At 40.9% G+C, this 21,195-nt stretch overlaps 1 protein-coding gene across 3 annotated transcripts in view; it reads right to left on the reverse strand.

Annotated features, from left to right (window-relative positions):
• LOC126248711 (C2 domain-containing protein 5) overlaps positions 1-21,195 on the reverse strand; it is a 219,728-nt gene that overhangs the window by 133,540 nt on the left and 64,993 nt on the right. For all 3 annotated transcript variants that reach the window (XM_049950008.1, XM_049950009.1, XM_049950010.1), the window contains 2 exons: positions 11,596-11,795; positions 3,645-3,831 (listed from right to left, as the gene is read on the reverse strand). In XM_049950008.1, coding sequence (XP_049805965.1) covers positions 3,645-3,831; positions 11,596-11,795 — 387 coding nt within the window. The remainder of the gene's footprint in view (positions 1-3,644; positions 3,832-11,595; positions 11,796-21,195) is intronic.

Consider the following 21,195-nt stretch of genomic DNA (forward strand, 5'->3'; position numbering starts at 1 on the left):
TGAAGGGGTCATCCTCCTCCTCTCCATGGATGACGCAGCTCCCAGGTTGGTCATTCCCGGGAGTTTATAGCAGGAGGTCTTATAGCAGTTACATGAGGGTCACTGAGATGTTTCCCCCACCAATCGTGGCTTGCAGACATGAGTACTGGCCTGGCATTGACCAAGAGTTGGAACATTTGATTACTATGTATCCCCAGTGTGCTAATCAACAGGAGACTCCCAAGGCCTCATTCTCCCCATAGCCTCCAGTAACCAAGCCTTGGGAATGCATCCATGTGGATTTTGCAGGTCCGTTTCTGAATGTGCTTTGGCTGATTGTCACTGATACATTTTTGCATTTTCTATACATGGTCCGGTGCTCCTCAGCCACTACCAAAGTCACCATTCAGGCTTTCTAAAAAATTTTTTTGCTTTTCAAGATCTCATAGGTACTCTAATTGTAGACGTTAGAACAATCAGAGACTACCACTCGTGGATGCATGCATAGCATCTGTTCCATGCATTCTACCATCCAGCCGACAACTTACAGTAAATGTAATGCCATCCTGGGTTCAAGAGCATGGGACAGAGGCTGGTCGATGAAATGTAATGATACTATACCAACAGCCATTATATTGATATTGTTTTACTAGGCAACCAGTTTTGACGTTCCAATCACATCATCTTCAGGCGTATCACATGTATGACATCAAGCACCATTTGTGCATGTATAAGACATGGCACCAATACTCGTATCTGGTTCCACAGATATCCGAACTTCATGAGCACATGTGCTCTTCACACATGTGCCAGCTCATGAAATTTGGATATTTACAAAACCAACGAGCGAGGTGGTGTAGTGGTTAGCACACTGGCCTTGTCCTATATATGCACAAGTGGAACTTGGTGTCACTCATGCGACAGGCCTGAAGATGGCGTGATTGGGATGTTGAAACTGATTGCCTAATAATACAATATCAACATAATGGCTGTTGGTACAGTATTATTACATGATAACTTACAGAGTTGTTCCTGGCCAGGCTCCCCCTCAATTACTTGTTGACATTCTGACAAGGATTATTGGACTAGTAGTGTAGCCACTCTACGGCAAACAAGTTATTTCTTGATTTAATAAAGTGTCGTGTCCATCATTGTCTGTGTGTTCTTTTACAAAAAAGTCAATTAATGAGCCTTAAGACAATCGGCAACAAAATAATGATTTAGTGCTAAAAATGAAGAACTTGAGCAAGTACCTTATGTAAAATTTCTGGGTCTCCACCTCAATGATAAGTTAACATGGACAGAGCATGTCAATAGTAAAAGTAGTAAATTAAATTCAGGTTGCTACGCACTATGGAAGTTAGCCAAATTGTCAGTATCAAAGTCCTCAAAATGTTTTACTTAGTATGCTTTTAATCCATAGTGTTACATGGAATAATACTAAGGGGAAGCTCTGTAAATAAGAAGGTACTCATCAATATAGAAAAAAAAACTGTTGGAAACTGAGAATGATCCAACAGAGGACAATGAGAAAAGTGTAACATACATAGGGATGTACTTATTCAATAGCCTTCCAAAAACATTAATGTTTTGAAGCACACGGCCAGAAAATACTGGAGAAGAATCCATTTAATTCCTTACATGAAATTATTGATTATTAAAAGGAAAATCCTAAAATATGACACATGTCAAAGATAGAAAACAGCAGTATCATTCAATTTTGATAAACATTGTGTGTGTGTGTGTGTGTGTGTGTGTGTGTGTGTGTGTAAATTTAAAGATAAGTCACATACTGTAAAATATCGTAACATATTATGCTGTAATCTCTCTATAAATAAACTAAACTGAAGAGTACACTATTTAATCGTCATTGTATAACCTAATGTCAAGGTCTGTAAGTAATAATACAACATGTACCAACTGAAATGGCTGAATAAATAAATACATACATAAATAATGCCCACAAAAGGCAAGAGTTCGGATTCAAGTTGCAGTCAGTACCAGAGCATTATTTTGCCACCTTCACAGGTAATTATTGTTTGGGACAGTAATCTGATGGTCCTGGTTTATATCTTAATAGGTGTCACAACATTCTTTAGCCCTTCAGCACTGAGTATGTGAAAACTGAACTGCAAACATTTTTGGATGGAACAAAGGCAGTAAAAGACAGATTTGTACAACAACCACGATAATAAAGACTAAGACACTAAGGTGGAAAAGTTAAGTGACTGTAGGAAGATAAAAGATGACATAAACAAAATTTCTAGCTGCTGTCATGAATGGCAGCTAGCACTAAATATAAGTTAATGTCGATGAGTAGGAAAAACAAACCCATAATGTTCGCATACAGCAGTAGTACTCTCCTGCTTGACACAGTCACATCATTTAAATTTAGTACCTTGCATAATGTTGCAAGGTGATATGAAATGGTATGAAAGGCGAATGTTTGACTTCAGTTTATTGGGATAATTCTAGTAAAGTGTGGTTCTTCTGAAAAGGAGACCGCATATAGGATGCTTGTGCAACCTACTCTTGAGTACTGCTTGAGTGTTTGGGATCCGTACCAGGTCGGATTAAAGGAAAACAGTGAGCTGTTGTTACAGGTAGGTTTGAACAATACACAAGTGTTACAAAGATGCTTCGGGAACTCAAATGGGAATCCATGGAGGGAAGGCAACATTCTTTCTGAGGAATACTACTGAGAACATTTAGAGAACCGGCATTTGAAACTGACTGCAGAATAATTCTGCTGACTCCAACATTAATTGCACATAAGGACCATGAAGATACGATATGAGAAATTACAGCTTATATGGAGGCATACAGACAGTCATTTTTCCCTCATTCTATTTGCGAGTGGAACAGGAAAGGAAATGACTAGTAGTGGTACAGGGTATCCTCCACCATGCGCCATACAGTGGATTGCAGAGTACTGATGTAGATGTAGATGAAGATGAAGTAAGGACACCTGCCAACCTGAACATATGGGATAAAGGCCAGGTAAAACAATAAGAAGAAGGGCATGCATGCTATTTCATTGTAATATTCTAGTCCGTACTTCAAAATATTGCACACATGCAACAACACAGCATCTGAAAGGAAGATTTTTACCATCAAACATGAAAAATAATATATACATCACAGATAAAAGTATGCAAAACATTTTCTCTCTTTCTTTGCAATCAACTTTTAAATCATGGATCCAAAAATATCTTTTAGGCTCTTCCTTCTCAATCATTTTTATACACACTCCTTGGTCATTTATTTTAATTTTTCATCTTACTAAAACGTCTCTGTCTTTCTTCCAAGTTCTACAGGGAATCACCTGATGAGCTTTCTGCTGAAAGTGGCTGTTCCATTTAGAAACAATTTATATGGCAAGCATTTTTCACATGTCCCATATGTTCCCTCTTCCCTAACTCCATTTGCATTCATTCCTACCTCTACTTTGATGCTGAGAATCAGAGTTACAGGCAAAAATAGGGCATAATTCCTTCACAATTCATGAAAATTTTGCTACTTGCTGCTATTTTCCAGTGTGGAAAGTCAATTAAAAAGGTTCCCTTACACTTTCAATTTTATACTGCTTTAGATTCTCATAAAAGTTGGAAATTTACAAATAACACAATTATTACATATTATAAAATGTTATAGTAACCACTTACCACCAGTCACATTTGTACCAGATGGGACACCTTCAGACACAGCAGTATTTTTGATGGGAGGCGGTGAAGGTAGTAACAGAGGGTTTAGATCCAAATATACTTTTCCAATTGCATCATTAGCAGAGTAAGTGTCATGATCCATTAACCGAATCTGGAGAGGTTCATCCTGCAACTCTGAATCATCCACCTATAAAAAAGAAGTGTCAGGAAACTAATGAATATGAAGTGTCACTTCCATTAACTGGAACTGGAGAGGTTCATTCTGCAACTCTGAGTAATCCAACTATATAAAACAAAAGTATGTCATGGAACTAATGAACGAGCGTAACTCTTTCATCATAAGAACAACAATTACAATTTTTTGCTTCTTTCCATTTCTTTCTCCTTTGCTTTCATTCTGTTTACTCAAACATATCCACCAAGACCCCCTCACCCCTCCCCTCCATCCGTTTCCAACAGTACACAGTGAACCTACCTGGTGGGCTGATCTTAAACAGACAATGGATTTTTTTGTCTGTATACATGACATAAAAACTGAGGTGCTCATGTAAAATATTATGACAGACAGACCTAAAAATATCATTTGTAATGCTTTCTCTCATAAACTGAATCAAATTTAATACAATTCTGGACCACATGAGAAGGAAAGGTGCCTTCTTGCCCCAAACTTGGCACAATACATTAACAAAAGCCACACCCATTTCTACATTTTTTGAACAAATACCATAGGGCCACATGCAAAAGCAGGCAATTATTGAAAAATCATTCCATGGGAGGGTGAGCAATGGTGCGGTATACAGGTGCATGGAATATGGAATATATTCTGTACAGCTGTTATACCACAAGGTGTTCTGCCTGATGTGAAGCGGCAATTCACTAGCCTTGCTGCAAGCGCAGGAATGTGGCTCCTCCTAAATCTCTCTGTGGCCAGCCCGATTCCTTTGCGGTGGCCTATGTCCCATCTCTCTTGGTAGAATACTCACCATGCATCCATAATCAACATGGGAGTACATAACAACACTATAAAACTAGAGCAGCCACACTCAGTCTGCAACCCACGGGTTGTGCAGTTTAAGATATTAATCCTGTGCAAGACTCTCCATCTCCATATAACTACTGCAACCTACTTAATACATAAAAGCCTGCTTAATACATACAAGTCTTGGTCTCCCTCTACAATTTTCTACCCATCGCACTTCCCTCCATTACCAAACCAACAGTACCTTAATGCCTCACAATCCTTTCAACTTATCCCTTCTTTTAGTCAAGTTGTATGATAAATTAATTTTCTCCTCAATTCTATTCTGTATCACCTCATCAGTTATCCAATCTTCTCATATAATATTCAGAATTTTTCTGTAGCCCCACATTTCATCCAAAATGTCTTCCTAACATTTAAGTTTACAGTAAATGTTGACAAATTTATCTTTTCCAGAAATGCTTTTCTTACTGCAGCCAGTCTGAATTTTATACCATTTCTACTTCAGCCATCATCAATTATTTTACTTTCTGTGTCTCGTTTCCTAATCCAATTCCCTTATCATCATCTCTCACTTAATTCAACTACACACCTCACTTTAAATTTGTTGGTGTTCCTCTAATCATCTCTTTTCAAGAACTAAATATTACATTTAGTTGATCTTCCAAGTCCTTTGTTGACTGACAGAATTACGTCACTGGCAAACCTCAAGGTTTTTAATTCTTCTCCTTGAACTTCGATTTCTTTTCAAAATTTCTCTTTAGTGCTTGCTCAACATAAAGATGGAATAGAATGTGCTACATAGTCTACAACCCTGTCTCACTTCCTGTTCAACTGCTGCCTCCCTCTCATGCTCTTTGATTCTCATAACTGGAGTTTGGTTTCTGTACAAGTTGTAGACAACATTTTGTTCTCAGTATTTTAAGCCTGATTAGTTCAGGGTTTAAGATAGTGTATTCCAGTCAACATTATTAAGTCTTTTCTAAGTCAACAAATGCTATAGATGCAGGTTTGCCTTTTTTCAGTCTACCTTATAAGTCGTAGGGTCAGTAACGCTTCAAATGTCCCTACACTTCCTCAGAACCCAAATTGATCTTACCTTAGGTCAGCTCCTACTTGTTGTTCCATTCTTCAGTAGATAATTTGTGTCAGTGTAATTACAGTCAATTGTTGCTACTTCATGTTTCATTAAAACAGTGCTTTATAATCAGCATGTCAACTCCAACATCCCGTCTACGGGAGGGTCTCTAATTACCATATGTATTTCATACCTGGGATCAGGTGATAGGATGATGATATGGGCTTATAAGAATGTAACCAGAGGATGAATGGTAAGAAGCAACACTGCCTTTAAGTGACAACCATGACATACCAACGAAGAACTGTGGCTGAAAGCAACAGTTGCTACACATCATGACCATAATCTTTCATCATTGATAGGGTTGTGTTTTGTGGTGCAATTGAGTGACAGATAATGATAATTGAAGGATAAATTGTCACAATCACATAACTAACTTGAATGAACAGTGTTAGTGAATATTATGTAGCCATGGGAATCATGGCTTATATAAAAGAAAATGTACGAGTACACAGTGAACAGGGCATCCAGAAAAGGGATGCTGTGAAATTTACATTAGAATAAGTGATGGGCAGTCTGTAAGCTCAACACAATACACAGAAACACAGAGAGCAGGGGCAAAATGAGAAGTACAGGAAGATAGACAGCTTTGAAGGCCTAAGAGAAACAGCTTGAAATACAAAATTGGGACATAGAAATGCTGAAAAATGGATTAGAACTGAAGATGGAAAAATTTGCCACAACATGTAAAGAGTAAGTCAAATACATCTCACAAAATGGAATTTGCTGGAATAACAACAACAAAGATTCCAGAAGAGTTAAAAATGGCTCTGAGCACTATGGGACTTAACATCTGATGTCATCAGTCCTCTAGAACTTAGAACTACTTAAACCTAACTAACCTAAGGACATCACACACATCCATGCCCGAGGCAGGATTCGAACCTGCGACCGTAGCTGTCGCGCGGTTCCAGACTGAAGCGCCTAGAACCGCTCGGCCACACCGGCCGGCAAAACTGATAGTCGGGCCGAGACTCGAACTAGGGACCTTTGCCTTTCACGGACAACTGCTCTACCATCTGAGCTACCCAAGCACGTCCAGAAGAGTGCAAATGCCTTGTCAACTCAGAGCGTCAACAGGTGACGTGGAAGGAGAAATCAAAGAACAACATAATTCTGTCTCAGGTGGATGCTGAATCAGACCATTTCAGGTGTCAATTTGTTGAAAACACTACAGAAAGGAAGTGCAAGGTTCCCATAGATACTTCAATGAGACAAATGATAGATGCAGAGCAATAAATTCACATCGTACAGCGGAAATTACATATAAGAATTCTCTACGTCACAGTTTTGGCAGAACTGCATCTATCAAATGGGCTTTTAGAGCTGTGTAAAGATGTGTTAGAAGAAATATGAGTTAGAAGAAATGTGATGCAGCGATTACAAACATGAAAAGGCAAGTGCAGATGGAAAGTTACCTTAATGTACAACAGTTCCAGCATTTAAATCCATGCAATAGCCTGCATCAAGTAGCTTCTGTGAAACATGTTCATAGTGCCCACAAGAATTTACAGAAAAAGAGGAAGACTGACACAGTTGTGTGGGTCACCACAACTGCAGAAGATTGTGATGACCAGCAAAAAATTCAAGATATTTTCTTACAGCTGTACTGGCTGTAAACCACACAACCAATCTGTTCCAAGATATCGATGGAAGTAGTAAAGACACAAAATATAAGAAACAAAAGAAGAAGTAAGATAAATAGAAGAGAAGGGAAAACATAAAAGAAGAAAGGTAAAAGGAAGAAGTAGTAAGGTACAGAAGAAGAGAAAGCAGAAACAGGAGGAAGATAAAAGGAATAACAGATGGAATCAGAGTGCAAATAGGAGATCAGAAGTGAAGACAGAATAAGAAGGTTAAGATGGTCTAATGAACAAATTGAGTGGAGAGCCAACTGTAGTACAGCCAATAAGCTCAAGAGACACTCAAGGACCGCTATGTGAATAAAGAATCTGTTCTCCACACCAGATGTTCTTTCAGCTTGCTGAAAAGATGGATATCACGAAGCCCAAGATCTGGACATCTCAAACAGCATCACGCATGTCTGTGTCAATTTCCCTACAGCTTAAGGTGATGTTGCATTTGGTCTCCATACAGACAGAATTTTAAGGTGAATCTGGCTGCAAATTAAGACATTTTGCCCACAAGAGCCATACCTGGACCATATACTTCAAATTCACAGTAATTTTCCAGTTGCCACATCATTTCACTCCCACACTGTGGTGCATCTGCTTTCTGTACCACAGCAGAACTGTCTTTACAGGAAATCCAGAACATGTACTTTCTTCCGACAATGTGCCACTCTTCCTGCACAGCAGTCTTAATGTGGGACAACATGTGTCACTTACTTTCTGAAGTTCCTATGTATCTTTATTCCCTAAATTATTTATTCAACCACAGACTTTCTGCTGCCATATTCAAAAACAATGTGTTTGAGAGGCTACAAGGGTTGGACAAAAATATGAAAACACCATGAGAAATGTATGCTCCACATAAATGCAGATGTTAGCCAAGTCTGCAGGTTGCACTGTTGTATTTGACCATGAATGGCACCTATGCAATGTCCCCAATACGTGCTGTGGTCACAGCACTGTTCTGTGTAGTTGTGAGTGCATTATGTTAGAACTAAATGACTTTGAACTAAGTATTTGGTGTTTGAAGAGACACTATATTGAAAATTTACACTGCATACACAGAAATATGTTGTGATTTTGGTGTTTCCATATTTTTGTCCACCTCTCTGTATAAGCACACAGTATGTGGAGACTGTCCAGAAGTACTATAACTGAGAGATGGTATAATGACAATAGATATTGCTGGATTTTTCAGTGGTATCAAAGACCCAATGATGATGTCACTGAGAAATCCATTTAGAGAGACTATTCTTTAGGGATTAGTTAGTGATGCTGACTGTGAATATCAGTTTTTGTGTCATATCAGTTTGCATGTACTGTTGCAGAATTCTTTCTATGGAGCAGTGTATGCACATTAGAGGTACACTTGACATCACAAAAAATGGTCGGTGTTGAAATTTAAGCTACCTGTCATATCTCACTAACACAAATCACATTACTGGATTTATAGTACTACTCATAAAAGTAAGAACATTTGTAACTGTGAATGTGATGGGATGTGTTACATACACTTGAGATACAGCATCCTCTAAATACACACTAGGAAACCTGTACAGTCTATCTGCCAGAAACAGAGACCTGGAAATGGCATTTCATGTGATGAGGTGGAGTTGAAGGTGCAATGGTAGTGAGAAATAGCTAGATGTTGGAGCAACCAGCGAAATGTCTTAGCACTTTAGATGTTTGGAGTGCTGAAAATGACACAGCATCTGTTTTCTTCAAAAATTAATTTATCACCCACAGGCATTCAACGTCAATGATTACCTGCATTCTGAAAGGAAGGGAGTCTTTGTGACGGGCGATAAACAGAGTGCTGAAAAGGACACAGCACCTGCTTTCTTCAACAATTAATATATCATCCACATGCATTCAACTTCAATAATTACCTGCATCCTGAAGGAAAAAGTGTCTATGTAATGGGCAATAAACATCTCATTTTCTGCCACCTCCTCCCAGATAGCCAGCACTATGTTCCACAGGTCATCTCAGGCTCTTGGCACATGGTCAGGACGTTTATGTTGTATCATCTAATTTGTCTCTAGTCATATGTTTTTGATGGGGTTACGGCTGGTGCAGAAGCATGCCATCTGGGTACAGAAATCTCATTCCTGTCACCAAACTATGTCTGGTCATTGCTGAATAATGTGTAGGAGATTGGTCCTACTGGAAACAGGTCACTCTTTCAGGATGCAATTATAGCACTGATAGGATAATGACATCACTCTAGACAGCATCAAGATTATCATTTATCACAAAAAGCATTTCACGTCCATGGTAAGATATCCGGCCTCACACTGCTGAAGACACAATAACCACCATAACATGACTCACAGGTGTATTTAGGACTGGAATAAACTTATTTTGTGTTTCTAGAAACATCCCCCAGGCTGTGGCTAAGTCATGTCTCCGCAATATCCTTTCTTCCAGGAGTGCTAGTTCTGCAAGGTTCGCAGGAGTGCTTCTGTGAAGTTTGGAAGGTAGGAGATGAGGTACTGGCGGAATTAAAGCTGTGAGGACGGGGCGTGAGTCATACTTGGGTAGCTCAGTTGGTAGAGCACTTGCCCGCGAAAGGTAAAGGTCCCGCGTTCGAGTCTCGGTCCGGCACACCGTTTTAATCTGCCTGGAAGTCTCTTTTGTGTTCATTGCAGAGCAAGTTTACTTTGTAGTTTGGTTTTCCAGAACTGGCATTTAGCCATATCTACTGTCCCAAAAAATCAGTTAAGTATTTAAGCTGCCAATAAACTTACTCACCACTACATTATACAGTGTCGTAACACACTAAAGTCTGGTTCCCACATGCATACTGGAGTCTCAAGTTCCCAATTATGTTGCATCCATTGCCAGGCAGTGTAATCAGGGATGTCATACCATGTCCCAGGTTCTCAATACTGACAAATTCCCTTCCTCCACAATAACAATAACCTGATCAAGGGTGGTTTGTTGTCAATGGGCCATGGCATAAGTACATAGTGTCTAAACTCAAGATGTGGAGGTGCAGATATTTGCTCTTGCGACTGCGCAAAAGCTAGTGCAAATGTTATTTTTGTTATGCGTTTCTGTGCTCCACGCATCGATCTGCTATAGGTGACTGCTTGCCTTTTCCTTATTTTATGTATTGCTCCATCCAGAAATCTGCATTATTGTTAGACTAAAATTTTATTCTGAACTTCTTTAAAACCATCCAACTTCACTTTTCAGCATATTTTTACACCTTAATCTGAAACAATCTTTCACATGATTTCAACTGTCTTTCTGTAGAATGAATAATTCCATCCTTAGCAATTTTTTTTTTTTTTGTAAATAGTTTTATTTCAGTCCAACAGTATTCTTCTATTTATTTTTGACGAAACTTGACAATTATCAAAGTGAAAATATATTTTAACTCAAGTTGATATGAGTATACCATTCAGCAGACATCACTCATTCCAAGGCACAGAATCCTAGTTGTAAGTAGCAGCAGAGAAAAAGACATGGTAAATCAGAAAAGTAATTTAAAAACCATAATAATGATGTGTGGAATGTAAGTCTATTGCACAAAAAAATTAAAATTGTAGGCCATATCAAGAATTGAACATAGATCCCTATCTTTCATTAGTAGCACTGTACTGAACAATCTAGCCAAGCATATGTAACAGATTGACTCCAAGTTTCAATCTAACACCACATATCATTAAGAGTTAATCCAGGACATAGTTTTACTCTGTTATATAAGGGCATTTTCCCTATAGTTCTGCAATGAGTACAACACCCCACTTAGAGTGTTGTAAAATATTAGCTGGTGATAATCAGATTTCACTATGTTAATGAACTTCAGTCTGTTGTAAAATGAGTTATGAGAAACATCTTTTTTTTTTTTTTTTTTTTTTTTTTTTTTTTTTTTTTTTTTTGTAATGCCAGCCTCTAATTCAATCATGTACGTACTCCATGCATAACCTCAGATATGAAAAATAGTACTCTTTCCCCCAAAAAAAATTCCCTTCAAAAGCCAAGTCAGGGTGGAAAGGCACATACTGGCTGGCATTAAATAAATAAATAAATAAATCTGGAAAATGTACAGACATCATCAACATCACTACCACCACACCACCACTTATTAACAAGCAAGAAGCACTATTCTTGTTGGTGTTTTATTTTTCATTTAGGCATTAAGTGTTACAGTATAATATACAAAGGAAATTTTCCCCATTACAGCTAAATTACCTCATATTTATACCAATCAGAATTCCATTGAGGATTAAGAGATTTCCGGTAAACATCAGTTTTATATGTAGTATTGCCAAGCTTTATTTCAACATAGGCATCTGTCGTATCACTTGAACGGTCCATGACAGGCAAGTTTCGGCCTGCAAGAATTTTCACTTTCACCTTTCCTGGCATTTTTCGATGTACTATCCCAAACCCTAAAATGAGAGAGAAAGAGAAAGAGAGGCAGTATGAATATTTTATAAATTATTTTTAATTCCATATTTCTTGTACTAAGATTTCCAATCCTTTTATCAGTTGAATATAGTTACAAACAAAATCAAACTACCGTGTAGCATGACTGGGTCCTTGAAATGATATTGTTCTCAATAATTATCAAAGTAAGCACAATTTCAAGTAGACTTAAGGTAGTTACCTCCAACCAAATAATATTAAATCATCCACTCACAATTATCATAAAAGTAATCAAAAATGAATGCCATCTGTATATAACTCTAAAAATTTATTTTTATACAATTTTAAACATATAACTAACCACCAGTATTACAGTTTCACAATTTGTGTTATTACAAGAACTATTACAATTTTCATTATTACAAGGAAAAAAATGTTATGGATGTGTAGTTAGGTTTATCTGTACGAGGTCATAACAATTATTACCAATGGCTTTCAAATTTCTACCGGTACAAAAACTTATATGGAAAACAACATTCCTCAACTCTTCTAATTTAATGGTACTTTGTTGAACTCTATATATAACCAGGTATCAAATTCACTAATTTAATTTTCTAGATGGTACATCTACATTTTTTTACAGGTCCTATTTTTTATATGTCTCAGGCATTTCTAGTTGATAAGACCACAATCCCATCAGGTGGTCTGAATTCACTGCTTCCAAATGCTAATAGCTGGTAACAAGCTTTATGAACACACATACCAGCAACATACTTACATTTTTTCCCTGGAAACTCATCTCAATAATTAGTTGGAGTGCTAGCACATTTTGATAAATAAAAATTAAGGTATTCCATATTCTTTTCATTCTATGACTTTTAGAGACTTTCCCAATGGTTTCTTCTACCACCAGGTGTCTCCTAAAAGTCATCAGACACATTTTCTCTGGTGTTTTGGTAGCTATCTGCAATTTTACTTTAGCATTGTGTAGATGGATTAAAAACAAATAATACTGATCATCATATGTTTCATGCAACACTCAAGTTTCAATGGAAGACTGGTTTGTTTCTTGTTAAAAACAAAATTTCCTTTGTAAGTGGAATATTGTGCGCCCATTTGAAAGAGTGGTTCCAAATTAGTGTACAGTGATATTTAGTTTCATTATATATATTAATGTGGTTTAAAAAAAACAGGTCTCGGGCAGCAGTGACAGAGTAATGCTGCTGTATGCAGCAGCAGACAGACAGCACATCCCAAGCCAGCACACAAGATGAAGCAAGTCAGAAAAGAAGTGCATGCCAAACAAATGTTTACTCATATGTTAGAGGACATGTTATTTAACTAAATATCTTACTGCTGCTTCATACAGTTATTAACACAATGACTGTATGTCAAATGTCTTTTTCTGCTGCTTCTCTTCAGTAAGTAGTATTTCTTCTACATTGATTTCGTTGTAAATAATAAGTGAAGTGTAAGAGCCAAAATTTAATAGTAAATCACAGCAAATTCAATGTGCATACAAAACAGGACAAACACATCACAAAAATCAACTAAGTCTAATTATGAACCACAATAAATTTTACAGGAGCATATAATATATAATTGATAGTATTAAAACTAACATTATCAGATGATTTACACTTGTGTAACTAAATCTTCACAAAAATGTATCCAGAGATAAGTTAAACAGAAAAGTTTGTGATACTCAGATGCCATACAAGAACTATAACTTTTTAGGTAGCAGGGTAACCACAACCCCGGAGTACAGTATCGTTTTGTGTTGAAGAATGATGAAAGTGACAGTTTTGTGCTGCTAAGGAAAATTCATTATGCATATGATAAGCTGAATGATTCCATGTTACATTCTGGAGCAATAAAATGACTGAATAATACAAAAGACGATTAATGACAATATTATGAAAAGGATAAATTGCTGCTCACCATATCTTCTCTATATGGTGAGTAGCAATTTCTCCTTTTTATAATACTGTTGTTATTCCATCCAGGATTATCCAGTTTTTGACAAAAGAAGATTATTTCTCTTAAATACAACTCTGTTTGACAAACGAGGATTATTTATCTTAAATACAATACGCTCATGAAGAGTGAGATAGTCAATCAGTTTTTTGTTTCTTTACACGTAAAGGTCTGCAGTCTGGTTACACACTGAAAACTCTCACACTAAAGTAAAAAAAAAAAAAAAGCGGAGTATCATGCAGTAATTCACTTTTAACTGCAGCAGAAATGTTGCAGCTCTGTCACGCCAATACAGGCAGGTAGAGAAACAATCTGGATTATCAAGTGGCTGTGCCATCTTGATTTGGCCCCTCTGGCAGCTTGCTACAGAACTATGGCATGAGAATTTCATCAATGGTTGGTTGGATGGTTTAAGAGGGGGGAAGGGGGAGGGGGGAAGGGACCAAACTGCATGGTCATTGGTCCCTTGCTCCTATAACATAAGTCCACGAGGGGTAGAATAAAACAAAAGACACATACAGCACAATACCGAAAGGAATGAAAAACCAAAAAGAACGAAGAAAAGGCAAAAACACTAAAAGGAACAAAAGAGGACAAGGAAACAGCAGAGAGACCCAAGAAACAATTAGAAAAGAGTAAAACAAGAAAGCAGATTACAGAGGATGGCTGACCACGAGAATAAAAAGGGGAAGCCAGCCACTCTGCAACACAATAAAACCTACACCCTAAAAGCACTAGTGTGGAGGACACAGAGGGACAAAGGACATGCGCAAAATCTCAGATCAAATGATAAAACCCACCCTCACAAATAAAACGTAAAACTGAAGCTGCTGTTGAAGCATTGTCATCCAACACTGAAGGTAGGGTGCTGGGAAAGTTAAAAATCCGCCACAGAGTGGCTAAAAGTGGGCAGGCCAGCAAGAGGTCAACGACCGTCATTGGGGAGTCACAGTGACACTGAGGGGGTCCTCACGACGATGGAGGTAACCGGGTGTGAGCCACGTATGGCCAATGCGGAGTCAACGAAGGACAACTGATTCCCTGCGAGAAACCTGCAGGGAAGACTTCCATACATTCACAGTCTCCTTAATGACACGCAGTTTATTGCACGTACTGTTATGCCACTCCACCTCCCAAAGCCGAAAAACCTTATAGCATAAGACAGAACGCAGGTCAGATTCAGAGAGGCCGATCTCCAGAAGCGGTTTCCGTGTAGCCTGTTTGGCCAGCCTATCAGCAAGTTCATTGCCTGGGATGCCGACATGTCCTGGGGTCCAGACAAACACCACTGAACGACTGGACCATTCCAGGGCATAGATCAACTCCTGGATGGTCGCTATCAAAGGTTGGTGAGGGTACCACTGGTTGATAACTTGTAAGCTACTCAGAGAGTCAGTACAGAGAAGAAACGTCTCGCCAGAGCATGAACTTATGTACTCAAGTGCACGAGATAGGGCAACCAGCTCTGCAGTGAATACACTGCAGCCATTGGGTAAGGAATGCTGTTCAATATGGCTACCGCGAATGTAGGTGAAGCCAACATGACCATCAGCCATCAAGCTGTCAGTGTAAATCACTTCAGAGCCCCAGAACACTTCAAGAATCGAGAAGAAGTGACAGTGGAGAGCCGCAGGGTTAACAGAGTTCTTAGGGCCTCATGAAAGGTACAGGCAAAGCTTTGGCCTAGGGCTACACCATGGAGGTGTACATGGATGGACCTTGAGGTGAGGTGGTAAAGGCAAGGACTCCAGTTCAGACAGAAGCGATCGCATGCGAACCATAATAGCTAGCCCTAACATGGGCCGCCTATGTGGGAGGTGAACTGCTGTGGTTGAGAAAAGAAGATGGTAATTAGGATGTTCAGGAGAGCTATGAATGTGTGCAACGTAACTGGCGAGCAGTTGTGCATGTCTGATATTCAATGGAGGGACTCCGGTCTCCGCCAGTAAGCTGGTCACTGAACTCATCCTAATAGATCCTGTCGCTAGTCGAACTCCGCAATGGTGCAATGGGTCGAGCAAACGCAATGCTGAGGGCGTCGCAGAGAGGGTGAGACAGACGGCCCTACAGCTGCTGCTAGACCATTAATGGCCACTAAAAATAGAGAGACACTCAATACAGAGCCCTGCGAGACCCCATTCTCCTGGATATGGGGGTAACTATGGGAAGCAGCAACTTGGACACGGAAAGTACGGAGCGACAGAAAATTTTGGATAAAAATCGGAAGCGGGTCTCGGAGAACCCATTCGTATAATGTGGCAAGGATATGATGTTGCCAGGTGGTGTCATATGCTTTTCGTAAATCAAAAATGACAGCAACCAGGTGTTGCCATCTGGAAGAGGCTGTTCAGATGGCAGTCTTGAGGGACACAAGATTATCAGTGGTACAGCGACCATGGCGGAAGCCGCCCTGACATGGAGCCAACCCAACCACTGACAAACCATAGGTTCCAGCGGATTGCATAGAACGTTGGTGAGACTGATGGGCTGATAGCGACCCACATCAAGTGGGTTTTTATCAGGTTTAAGCACCGGAATGATGGTGCTCTCCTGCTAGTGCGATGGAAAGACACCATCACACCAGATCCGGTTGAAGATGATGAGGAGGTGTTGCTTGTAGTCAGATGAGAGATGTTTAATCATCTGACTGTGGATCCGATCTGGCCCATGAGCTGTGTTGGGGCAATGTGCAAGGGCACTGACAAGCTCCCACTCTGTAAATGGGGCATTGTAGGATTCACTGTGGTGTGTAGTGAAAGAGAAGACTTTCCCTTCCAGCTGCCGTTTAAGAGTGCAAAAGGCTTAGGGGTAATTCTCCAACGCAATGGCTCGAACATAGTGCTCAGAAAAGTGCTCGGCAATTGCATTTGTGTCAGTAGAGAACTCGCCATTTATGTTAACACTGGGAACACCTACTGAGGTCTGGTACCCGAAAACACGTTTGATCTTTGCCCAGACTTGGGAAGATGATGTATGGCACCCAAAGGTCGAGGCGTATCTCTCTCAACACTCCTGCTTCAATCATCTGAAAAGTTGGCAAACGCGAGCACAGAGCCATTTAAAGGCTATGAGGTGCTCCAGGGAAGGGTGCTGCTTATGCCACTGTAGAGCTCACCAACACTCCTCAATTGCTTCAGTGACTTCCGACAACCACCAAGGGACTGCCTTTCGCCAGGGACACCCTAAAGAGCGAGGGAATGCACTTTCCGCCACAGAAACGATTGTTGTAGTCACCTGATCAACCATCACATCGATGTTACGGTGTGGGGGAGAGTCAACGGTGACAGCAGAGGTGAAAGTTTCCCAGTCCGCCTAGTTTAACGCCCATCTGGGCAGGCGTGCATGAGCCTGACACCAGGGCAGTGACAGGAAGATGGGGAAGTGGTCACTACCACACAGGTCGTCGTGTGCTCTCCAGTGGACAGATGGGAGAAGTCCTGGGCTGCAAAGTGATAAATCAATGGCCGAGTAACTGCCATGAGCCACACTGAAGTGTATGGTGGCCCCAGTGTGTAAGAGGCTTAGGTCGAATTGCAACAGTAAAGTTTCAACATCTCTGCCTCGGCCAGTAAGCATGGTGCCACCCCACAAGGGCTTATGAGCATTAAAATCTCTCCAAAGTAGGAAGGGTTTAGGGAGTTGAGCAATCAGTGCAGCCAATGTGTTCAGTGGTACTGCACCATCTGGAGGAAGATATACGTCGCAGACTTATTTCCTGTGTCATCCTTAACCTGACAGCCACAGCTTCAAGAAGTGTTTGAAGGGGCACTGTTTCACAACAGACTAAGTTTAGGACATAAACGCAAACTCCACCTGACACTCAGTCGCTTCAGTTCCTGTAATATCCCTTATAGTCGCGGAGGGCAGGGCAGGGGTTCGCAGTGCCAGGAACCAAGTTTCCCGGAGGGCAATGCAGAAAGCATGTGTAAAGCTTAACAGTTGGCGTAACTCAGCCAAGCGGTGGAAAAAACCGCCACAATTCCACTGGTGGATGACGTCATCATGAGACTGGGAAAGCATGGAACATTCAATGATGCAGTTTACACCTCAGGGACACCTGCTGCCACCAACTTATTGCCTCAGCAGTCTATATCAATTGTGTCTGAGGGTCCAGCGAGATCTAGGTCCCCACCGGACGCCAGAATTTCCACCTCATCCTCAGATGCAGAGCTTGTAGGTAGCGGTGGTGTGTGTGACATCACAATTTTCTTGATTTCGGGGGGGTCTCCTTTTTTGATTTCTCATGCTGTTCCTTGAGTTTCTATAGCTGGGAGGACTTCTTTGATTCAGTCTTCGGGACTGAGGAGGAACGTGAAGCCCTATGACCAGCTACCTGTGGCAGCTTCAGCCACCGGCAGGTGTCCACTTTGCCACTGGTAAGAACCTGGGAAGGGAGTGACCCAAGGGACCCCTTCCTAGTGAAAGGAGCCAAAGAAGACATACGCTTCTCCGGCTTAGAAGTGGGGACTGATGTCCCCAATGATAGGGGGAGTGCTGCGCGAGCAACAGGGAGCGAAGTGACCCCCACCATCAAGGGGGCAGGTGTAGCCTTACGGCTTTGAGAGCTGACTGGAATTGGTGCAACAGATGGGGCTGTAACAGTTGTTATAGCGGTGGCGTAATATGATGTCATGCACACAGGATGGAGCCTTTCAAATTTCCTTTTAGCCTCAGTGTAGGTCAGTCGGTCCAGGGTCTTGCATTCTATTATTTTCCTTTCCTTCTGCAGAATCCTACAGTCCAGCGAGCAAGAGGAATGGTGCTCTCCACAGTTGACACAGATGGGAGGCAGGGCACATGGAGTATTGGGATGGGATGGACGACCACAATGTCAACATATGAGGCTGGCAGTACAGCAGGAAGACATACGGCTGAATTTCCAGCACTTAAAGCACCGCATCGGAGGAGTGATATACGGCTTGACATCACAGCGGTAGACCACCACCTTCACCTTCTCAGGTAATGTGTCACCCTCGAAGGCCAAGATGAAGGCACTGGTGGCAACCTGATTATCCCTCAGACCCCGGTGAACTTGCCACACAAATGAACACCTCATTGATTTAAGTTGGCGTGCAGCTCGTCATCGGACTGTAAAAGAATATCCCTGTGGAAGATAATATCCTGGACCATATTTAAGCTTTTACGGGGCGTTACAGTAACAGAAACATCCCCCAGCTTGTCACAAGTGAGTAATGCCTGTGACTGGACAGAGGAGGCTGTTTTTATCAAGACTGACCCAGACCACATTTTGGACAAGCCCTACACCTCCCCAAACTTGTCCTCTAAATGCTCTACAAAAAACTGAGGCTTCGTGGGCACAAAGGATTCCCCATAAGCTCGCATACATACTAGGTACTGGGGAGAACAAGATTCGCTGCCATCCTTAGCCTGGCGTTCCTCCCATGGTGTGGCCAGGGAGGGGAACGATTTGGAGTCGTACTTCTGTGTGTTGAATTGAGCCTGTGAATGCTTAGAGACTGCTGGTGGTTAACCCCCAGCAAGAGATGATGTACTATGCTTCATCACTTGTCATCCGCCCTGATGCCACCCACTCTGACCAGGGGCCCTCCCCACGGGCGCCACCCAGCCGCAGTGAAGGCCACCTGGCAGGATGACCTTTGCTGGGAGTCCCGATGCCCCAGGGAGATGGTCATCTACACCTTGGCATATGTGGGGAGTTAACGGTGCAGGCATCAGCAGAGCGATCCCTGTGTGGTCAGGGGGCTACAACCAACAGGGTACATGGCGGCTCCACCACAACGGACTGGCTACCATATTGGATATGAGGTGCAAAGAAGTCCAAGGTCATCGTCGGTGCAGAAAGTGACACTGCATTGTGCATGGTGGAAAACGCACCCAGGAAGGTGTCCTCGTCCGAGAGATGGAGAATGAGTGGGACTGCAATGCGACGACGAGAAAGTGGGCTAAAGATCTCGATGCACAATGGACACGATGCACCACGTAAGGCGCCCTTCCCCAATTGGCTCGCTCTTCAGGAAAATTTTGAAGCATTGAGGTCAAACCCTACGGGGGACCATCACATAAAGGCCTAAACATGTGAGACTCCTTATAGTCGCCTCTTACGACAGGCAGGAATATCCCACGCCTATTCTAACCCCTGGACCCGCACGGGGACGAATTTCAATGTCTAACAGGACTGCAGACATGTACCTACAAACAAACAAACTAAAGAACTTTATGTTTTCAAGGTTATAATTAATCCATGGTAGTCTCAACTGTGGGAAACACATGGACTAATTTATTTTAAGTTAATGGTGAAGTTCAGCAGTGTTACTAAGCTGTAGCTGGAAGCAGTTCAAGTTGTCACAGATATCTGTACTTCCTCATCTTAGTGTAATATAAATAGTTGTAAAAAATTTAACTGAAGCTGAGGACCTCACCATCTGAATGGCTTATGCTGTGTGCTATCAATCAGAAACATTATTAATGCATTTCTTGGAAGATCCAAGTGACTACTCAAAAAGCAGATGGAAATAATCCTAAGAATGTATCTGTTAAGGATTGGTTGAGTAGACATTTGCATGTCTATAATAGGATGTGTCAAATGTGACACTAACCTGGGGCACATAATTATATACAGGGTGAGTCAGGTACAAGCTTTGATGTGTGATAGTATTTGTGTTTCTGAACAAAACACGTAAGCTGGGCATATGCCCTTTTCCGAATGGTTTCCGAGATATAACACATTTAATGTACATTGTGTTTTATTTTCTGTATTTTCAAACATAGTCACTGTTTACAATGTGACACAGTAATGAAGAGGAAGTTGAGTCGTACAATTTGATAGGGACATCTGTGGTCTAGTAAATCAAGAAACTACCTGTAATTGGCCTACAAAATCTCCCTAAGTTACAGTGCACGTGCGTTGTGCATGATTTTGAATATTCTCGTGCTCTTTTCGCAAAAACTATTAGTCCTAGAGAAAAAATGAAAAGGTCCTTTTTTGTAGGAAGTCTGACATAGTTTAATTTTGTGCTGTGACACATTATCGCCAGAGGGAGTGGTTTTCGAGTCACTCGAGAGAAAATGTACACAAGTGATATTAAATGTGTTCTATCTCAGAAACCATTCAGAATAAGGCATATATCTGTATAGAGTTTTTTGTTCAGAATTGCTAATACTGTCACCCCTCAAAGCATGCACCTTTCCTCCCCACTAACCTTGTATGAGCGGACTTCAAAAAATAAGTTACACATTATTATGGCAGGCTAAGTAACTTTTATTGAACACTGCATGACACTTCAATGTGACACGGGTATATCACACTATTTTTCAACATGGTCACCAAGTCTCTGTAAACAAAGGTGAGAACATCCTACCAACTCTTCAGTTCCCACATGATACAAAACCCATACTCGGTCATGAAGCCATTCAAGAACTGTTGTGTGAATGCCTCATTGTTGGAAAATCTCTGCCCCTCAGAGG

This window comes from Schistocerca nitens, chromosome 3 (genome assembly GCF_023898315.1).
Source record: "Schistocerca nitens isolate TAMUIC-IGC-003100 chromosome 3, iqSchNite1.1, whole genome shotgun sequence".
In the NCBI taxonomy this organism is placed as follows: Eukaryota; Metazoa; Arthropoda; class Insecta; order Orthoptera; family Acrididae; genus Schistocerca; species Schistocerca nitens.